The sequence below is a fragment of the Balaenoptera borealis genome, assembly GCF_965194805.1.
Source record: "Balaenoptera borealis genome assembly, chromosome: 1".
In the NCBI taxonomy this organism is placed as follows: Eukaryota; Metazoa; Chordata; class Mammalia; order Artiodactyla; family Balaenopteridae; genus Balaenoptera; species Balaenoptera borealis.
The window spans coordinates 86,592,814-86,601,037 of NC_138860.1; the positions used below are offsets into that span (position 1 = coordinate 86,592,814).

The 8,224-nt window shown below is 39.2% G+C and overlaps 1 protein-coding gene across 2 annotated transcripts in view; it reads left to right on the plus strand.

Moving 5' to 3' along the window:
- Positions 1 to 8,224, plus strand: part of LOC309629434 (histone H2B type 2-F) — a 65,187-nt gene that overhangs the window by 55,090 nt on the left and 1,873 nt on the right. Inside the window, exon 2 of one of the 2 annotated variants that reach the window (XM_082393446.1) lies at positions 1,864 to 1,954. The exons of the other annotated variant lie outside the window; for it this stretch is intronic. Within the exon in view, the coding sequence (XP_082249572.1) occupies positions 1,864 to 1,939 (76 nt within the window). The 3' untranslated portion in view covers positions 1,940 to 1,954. Of the gene's footprint in view, positions 1 to 1,863; positions 1,955 to 8,224 lie in introns of those variants that run through there. 2 annotated transcript variants of the gene reach the window in all.

Below are 8,224 nucleotides of genomic sequence, written 5' to 3' on the forward strand. Positions count from 1 at the left end.
TCAGAAGTCTCTTAAACTGTCCTCATTTTTTAAAATTTGTTTTTCCTTTTTCTCTTCAGCTTGAGTGGTTTCCACTGCTCTGTCTTTCAGTTTGCTATTCTATTCCCCTGTATCATCTAATCTGCTGTTGATTCCTTCTAGTGTATTTTTATTTCAGTTATTCTTCAGCTCTATTTGGTTCTTCTTTATATTTTCTAACTCTTTGTTAAACTTCTCACTGTGTTCATCAGTTCTTCTCCCGAGTTCCTTGAGCATCTTGACCACTCCCTGTCCTTTAATATTTTTGATGTGAAAACATCCACAATGTTTTCCAACTTTGTTCTTAAACAACTACAGGCTCTTGTACATTTCTCTCTTTCAGGTCCTCTCTCTCCATTTCTCCCTCCCCATTCTGATACAGAATAAAAACAGTTCTCTTCTCTCAGGATCTGGCCTGGGTCTCTACACAAGCCTCCTGGGAGGTCTTGTTGTCCTTGACCATGCCTCCCCTTCTTCTTTTCCTCCTCCTGAAGTTTCCCTTTTGGCCCTGAACCTTTCCCCATGCCCACCCACTGACCCACCACCCACTGAGACTGAATGCAATTGAGTTCAGTGCATGGAGCTCAAGCAGCACAGATGGTGCCCTGTAGGCCCCTCCATTGTCCCACCTGTGGGACATTGCACACTTCAAAATCAATTGACCAAAATAGAGCCCTTTAAAATAAGACTCTCCGTTTTGAAAAACCTTTCTTCTATTTCTGCTCTCAGAGTTCTTCAAAGGACTAAAAGCTTAAAGGCTACAATGTATGGAAATAAACAAATACCAACCAAATGAGAAAAGCAGAGGCAGTTTATTCAGAGCTTGCTATTATTACAAGGGAGTCAGCCAGGGTTACTTGCATTTTAGCAGAGGCTCAAAGGCGGAGGAGTAGGAAAGCTTTATAGTGAAAAAAAGGGAAGGCTTCAGGTGTGCCCTGATTGGAGGCTGTCAGCATGGAGAAGCTGTAGGTGGACTAACTGGAAGCCAGGCATCCTGTATGACTGGTTGGGGGTGCATATTTGGCTTTCTCTAGTTGGTTCTAAGTTGCAATGGGAATAAAAATTAGGGAAACTATCATTTATTAATGAAGTCCTGGCCGTTTTGAGCCAGTTATTCCAGAACTTATTGTTTAGCTTCCTGGATTGTTACTAGAGATAACAGTCTGACTTCCTACAAATCTGACTTATAGCAGGTTAGCTTCCTGAGGGTTTATTGTTAGATAGAAAGTGTTGGTTTCCTGGGCGGGTGGCTGCAGGTTGTGGATCAGAGTTCTATATTTCTCTACCATCTAGCCATTGTCTATTTGTATGTTCAGACTCTCAAAATGCATTGGTTCCACAAGTCCTAAATGAGCTCCTTGGGTGTTAAGCTTGCCTTGGGCCCCACTCGGCTGGTGGTTGGGTGAGGAGAGTGCCCTCCCTGGGCATCTGGGGAGGGGGGGGTACTGATTTCTGAAGCTGGTGAGGGTCAAGGCAGGGTGAGACCATTCAGGTGCCCTAGTTTCAGAATCACCCTACACAACGGCTTCAAATGTGACAAACAACTTAATTTGTGGATCTAATCTCCCTAGTTTTATGAGGCTTTGGAGCCTGCCTAGTCATATTGCAGAAAGTGGGTGGAATCCATTTGTGTTAAATGAGAGATCACTCTCTATTACAGTGAAAATAGGAAGTTTACTGTGTCTCTGTGGCGTAAGTGCATTTTGCCATTACCCAAAGTTTGGTCATTCCATCATACCAGGAGAAGGTGTAAATCTTTTACAATATCCAAACTGGTATCAACGAATTGCTCACTTACCTTTTTGTCATCTAATGGCCACTTCTTGTCCTCTCATATCCTCCCAGAAGATCTGTTGGGAAGAAATATACAATTGGGAGACACGAACTTCCTAGAAACAGGAACAAGAGAGGCCTGATGTAACCTGTGTTTAAGAGCATTGGTTCTGGATGAAATCATCTTTTTCCTCTTTGAGCTAGTAACAAATTTTATGTACTTCATTTTTTTTTAACTGTATAAATAGTACCTTACCAGCCAGATGTGCCTGGATTTAGTAATTGCTCAATCATTGTTATTATCCTCTGCCTTATTTTTGATGAAGGCATTTCTTCCTTTGTTTGTACCCTTTACACATTGGTTTTTTTTTTTTTTTTACACATTGTTTTTTAAAGTGGGTTGGTTTCATGGTTTTATGATTACAAATAATGCTGTAGTCATCATTTTTGTACACATATCTTTTGTCACTTGTGCAACTATTAGGAAACAAATTGGTATAATTTATTCTCTTCTGGAGCAAATAAACAAACTAGGTCTCTAAAAATTCAAAAGATGTACTGCCTAGGTTGGTTTATGTATACTAACAATCACTTATATAAATTGAAAATAAGAGAAATTAAGTATTTTTTTAAAAGGTAAATGTTACTGTTTATAAGTTCAGAGAGTATTTGGCTCCTTTCAATTTTCATAGATAATTATTTTGTGCCTTTTCTATGTGTATCCCTGAAGTTATTATTACTATTATTATTATTATTAATTATTTTGAGTAATGAGATGACTTTCCCATGCTCACCAAATCAAAAATGCCACCTGGACCATTGTCGTCTGGCCATTCTAACAACAGGAAAAAAAGCAGTTATTTATATAAAATTAAGAACCTAGGGCTTCCCTGGTGGCGCAGTGGTTGAGAATCTGCCTGCCAATGCAGGGGACATGGGTTCGAGCCCTGGTCTGGGAAGATCCCACATGTTGTGGAGCAACTGGGCCCGTGAGCCACAACTACTGAGCCTGCGCGTCTGGAGCCTGTGCTCCGCAACAAGAGAGGCCGCGACAGTGAGAGGCCCCGCGCACCGCGATGAAGAGTGGCCCCCGCTTGCCGCAACTGGAGAAGGCCCTCGCACATAAACGAAGACCCAACACACCCAAAAATAAATAAATAAATAAATAATAAATTAAAAAAAAAAAAAAAAAAAAGAACCTAACATGCTAAAGATATGATCTGAGACTCTATAGATTTCACCAGTTTGTGACTCATGAGGATTTCTACTCTGGCTCATTGTTCTTAAACTAGAACACGTGACCCATAACTTATCACTGACTTTGGTTCAAATAAATAAAACAGCTCAAGCTTTAGATACTCTACAAATTAGCATAAATGTGTTACCTAGAAGAGTCCATAATTGTGAAATTACCCTTTACTATTTACTGGCCAGCTACACAAATGCTATTTTACCTTTTTGAACTAAGGACTTAAAAAAATTAATCAATCAGTCAATTAAAAAGTTTACCTTGTTAGCTAAGGTTGACCAAACTGATTCTTGAGCCCTATTCTCTTAGTTAGGCCTCGGCGAACTGGAAAATTAGGTATGAAGTTGATTCCAAATTACTTATGATATTTGTGATTTTACTCATACTTCTTCCACTAATATTCATGTGTATAAATGTTGGTACAGAACCATTATCCTGTGGTAACATCCTACTGATTATTATGTATCAAAAAGAGACTGAGGCTGCCATAGTCAAATTGGCTCCATTAGAAGCAGAATTTTGACCAAATGCTGGCAGGTTAAAAATTCTGAAGAAGAAAATGGCACAAACCTGGTCTAACTAATACAGAGGTTCCAACAGACGGGCACTGGCAGATATAACTTGTCATGCACAATTTTTAGCTAAATTTTCAATGCTATCCAGAAAACCCCAAAATCACTGATATTGGTTTCTCCTATGGACCAGTGAAATTGTTCCTAAGGCAGACTGCTCAGACTGTCCTTTTAGAGATTCCAGAATATCAGCTTATGAAAAAAAGGAAGGGGAGAGAGAGAGAAATCCATCATTCCCTGGTTGTGTGTTCTTTTCTCCCCCTCACCTATTTTGTTTTAATATATTTGGTGGGCTGGGGTGGGAGGGGGCTTTATTTGAAGATCAACAGTTCTCCTTCATATATGAGAGTAAATTATGTACTCATAATTGTCTCTGAGTTATTTTTAACACTATCTATTAATATGGACACATACATACAAATATATACACACATTTATAATACTCATGATTTACTTTTTAAATGAAAATGTGAGTTTACATTCATATACCTTGGATCCTCTAAAGACTAGCAGGAAGAAGCAGCAGATTGCAGAAAGCTGACAGCAGAACTGAAGAGCAAAAAGATCTCTGCTATGAGCCAGAAAGTGAAAAGCCAGGCTGTAAAGGAGAAATATATCTCTCGTGGTTCAGAAAAGCTGGTTGCTGGGCTGAAATGCATTTTTAAAAATGTCCAGAGTCTCTCTGGTACTCAGATCCCAAACCCAGCTGGAAAAAAAATTCTGATCCTACTCAAAAACATTTGAATCCAGTGAAAAACCAAATCTAATAAATCAAACAAAACCAAACCCAACTCAAGACAGACACATTAGATTGACTCAGCCCTTCACACTAGAGGCCTGATAGAAAAATGGGTATGTCCATACCTGGGAGTAAATATTTACTTCTGTCTCTACACTGTCAAACACACTGTCTGGCACATATTAAAAAGTTACAAGAGGCACAGTGAAGCAAAAAAAGTGACATATAATCAAAAGAAAACATCAGTCAGTAGAGACAACCCCCGGGTGGCCTAGATGCTGGACCATTATACAAGGGCTTGAAAATAAACATAAGAAATATGTTAAATGACCTAGCAAACAAAAAAGTAGGCAACCCATGTGAGTAAAGAAAAATGTGAATCAATGTAAAGAAAACACTGTTTTCAATGATAAAGGTACATGAACATGGCTAAATATGAAAGTGTTACATTCATTAATGAACTTAGAAAAGCATGATTTTGTCTCATTTTTTATGAGATGTCCTCCCTCCTCACTGTCCCTCCAGGAGCACTCCCTCGTCCCTAAGTCAAGAAGATGGGGGTGCTCAGCTGTCCCCTCTGTCCTATGAACACAAAATGCACTGTTACCCTTAGGAGCCCCTCTAAGGGAACTCCCGAGTTCAGACCAGAAGAATCAAGGCCCATAAACACTTCTGGTTGGGAGATGTGATTGCATCATCTCTGGAACCATGGAGTCTGTTTCTGGGGAAGATTAAATGGGTTTTTTTATTCTCTCTCTCCTCTTCTTCCTTCTTTCATTAATTGGTTCTGAGTGTTTTGTAGGCCTTCCTTTCAATCTTCTTTTTCTCTTTGAAATCTTGGAGGTTGAACAAGAAGGAGGGGATGCAAATCTTAGTGAAGTCTTCTCAGTTACCAGTGAGCATGGTGGCCAAGGGGAGGGGCTCTGGAGGCAAACTGCCTGGGTCTGAGTGCTGGCTCTCACTGTCACAGGGATGGGACCCTTAAAATTAGCTCAGTCTTTTAGTGCCTCAGCGTTCTCATCTGCAGCAAAGGGGTGGTAATATCCTACACTATCTTTTAGGATTGTTATGTGAACTTAATAAGTTATTACCTAGTAAAGCACTGAGGAACAGTGCTGGCCTCACAGTAAAGCTCCAAGAAAGCTGTTATTGTTGTTATTATTATTAAGCCGTTTATTTCCACTTCAAACTGTACCACTGCTGACTTTCAACATTCCCTAGAATAAATCAGGGATGTTTAGTGGCTTGGTTGGCCTCTTCTCCCGCATATTAGTGACCAATATCTGGAAAACTGGTTACTGGCAAGGTTTGATACTGATCTAACTGAAGTGCAGACAGTTCAGCAGGGAACTGGATCAAACTTCATCAAATCCTTGGACCTTATGCAGGCACGACGATTTTTCAGCTCATGGTAGAAAGTCTTTTGCACGTGATTCTAGGAAGTGCTTTTAATATCCAACCAGACTTACGCAAATATTATAAGAAAAATCCAGGTATGTATCAGTGACCCCTTCTTTTTTGTTGTCCTTAAGAACTCAAAGTAGGACATTTTAGTTTACCTGGAATTTGTAGATTTCCTCTTTTAGTTATGATGGAGTATCTGTAGCAAACCAGCACACACCCTGAAAACAAGTAGATAAAATCTGATTTAAAGGAATTCTGTTTGAAGTCTTTGGAAAGCTACCAATGCAGTTAGGACACACAGAGCCAGTTCTAGAGTGAAGCTCATTGGAATGAAACCAATTCTCTGCTTTTTCCCTTCAGGGCATTTGCCAGTTCTTGGCAAGGAACAAGAGGCTGAGAAGCTGGGTAGAGGGCAGCTGCTAAGAGTCAGAAAAAAATAGTAGCACTTTAAGTAATCTCATGGGATCAGGGATTGGGAATTGAGGAGTAGGGGGTTGGAGAGCGGGCAGGGAAGGCTTGTGGAGCTGTCCAAGTATTCAGACTTGAGGAGCCAGGATCCTGGAGTGCATTGGGAAAGTGAGCTGGACACTTGGTAAAGGCTTTCCCCTCAAAGCATTTGCAAATGCAGCTCTATGCCGGCAAGAAGCTATGAAAGAAAGCAGAGTACAGCTGAAAGAAGAGCAGTTTTCAGTGGTACCATGGTACAAAGGAGATAGATATAAAATGAAGTTCAGGACCCTCCAAAGAGATGGTGCTTCTCAGTTGGGAGCCCTAAAGCAGCAGCCTAGGTGTGTTGGAAAAACCAGATATATATTAAGACTTCCCATGAGGGCAAACAAACTGTAAATCAGTTTAGTCATGGAATAGATTGAGGCAATCTGCCCCTCTATAATATCCCCTCACCAATAACTTTATTCAAAGTCTCCATTGTTTTTCACACATCCGGGCCATTATCCAATCACATTTTCCAGGCATAGAAAGAAATAAGACCAAGAGGAAAAAAGCAAACAATAGAAACTGACTCGTAATATGATTAAGCTATTGGAGTTACCAGATAGGAACACTAAAATATGTATGTTTCAGGTGTTCAAGGACATAGGTGACAAGATGGAAACTTAAATCAGAGATTAGTAATCTATTAAAAAATCAAATGGAAATTCTAGAACTGCTAACAATAGTTATTGTGATATAACTTACAAATAGTACAATGCATGTATATAAAGTGCACAGCTTGATGAATCTTGACAAATGTACATACCCTTGTAACCACTGGCCAGACCAGGTTCTATAGAACATCAACTCAGGAAGTTTCCCTCATGTAAGTTTCCAGTGAAAATACCTCAAAGAAACAACTACTCTTCTGATTTCTATGCCTACAACTTAGCTTTGCCTCTTCTGCCGGTCTGGAACTAACTGGAATCATACATGAGTAACACAAAGGAATATTAAAATAGCTATGTTTTGGATATTCAAAAACATTCTGTCCAGAGGCATCCTTTGCTGAACATAGTGTGTTGGAGGGATTTATTCATGTTATTGTGAATATTAAATTGTGAATATTAAAACTCATTTCTTCCTAATTATTTTGCATTTTGCTATTATCTATGCTCTTGAGGTTTACCATCTTAACCATTTTTAAGTGTACAGTTCAGTGGCATTAAATACATTCATGTTATTATGCTACTATCACAACTCACCATCCATCCACAGAACTCTTCATCTTGCAAAACTGAAATTCTCTACCTATTAAACAATAACTCTCCATATCTCCCTCCCCCCAGCCCTTGGTAACCACCATTCTTATTTCTGACTCTATTAGTTTGACTATTCTAGGTACCACATGTAAGTGGAATCGTACCCACTTTAAAAAAAATGTGAATTTCACCACATAGAAGTAGAATCTTTTGCCCTTTTGTGACTGGCCTATTTCACTTAGCATAATGTCTTCAAGGTTCATCCATATTGTAACATGCATTAGAATTTCCTTTTTTTAAGGTTGAATGGTATTCCATTGTATGTATTATATACCACATTTTGTTTATCCATTCCTCTGCTGAATGGACAGTTGGGTTGCTTCCACCTTTTAGCTATAGTGAATAATTCTGCTATGAATATGGTTGTACAAAGATCTCTGAATCCCTGCTTTCAGTTCTTCTGGGTATGTACCCAGAAGTAGAATTGCTGGATCATATGGTAATCCTATTTTTAAAAAATTTTTGAGGAACTGTTATACAATTTTCCATAGCAGTTGTACTATTTTACACTCCCATCAGCAGTGCATAAGAGTTCCAATTTCTCCACATCCTTGAATTTGCTTGGTTTTTTTTTTTAAATAGTGGCCATCCTAATGGATGTGAGGTGGTATGTCTATAGTATTTATGTGGTGGATATAATATCTATATATATCACGGTGTGCTACTTAGCATCCCTTCCCACCTCTGTATTCAGTGATGTCTCATTGGGAGCTTA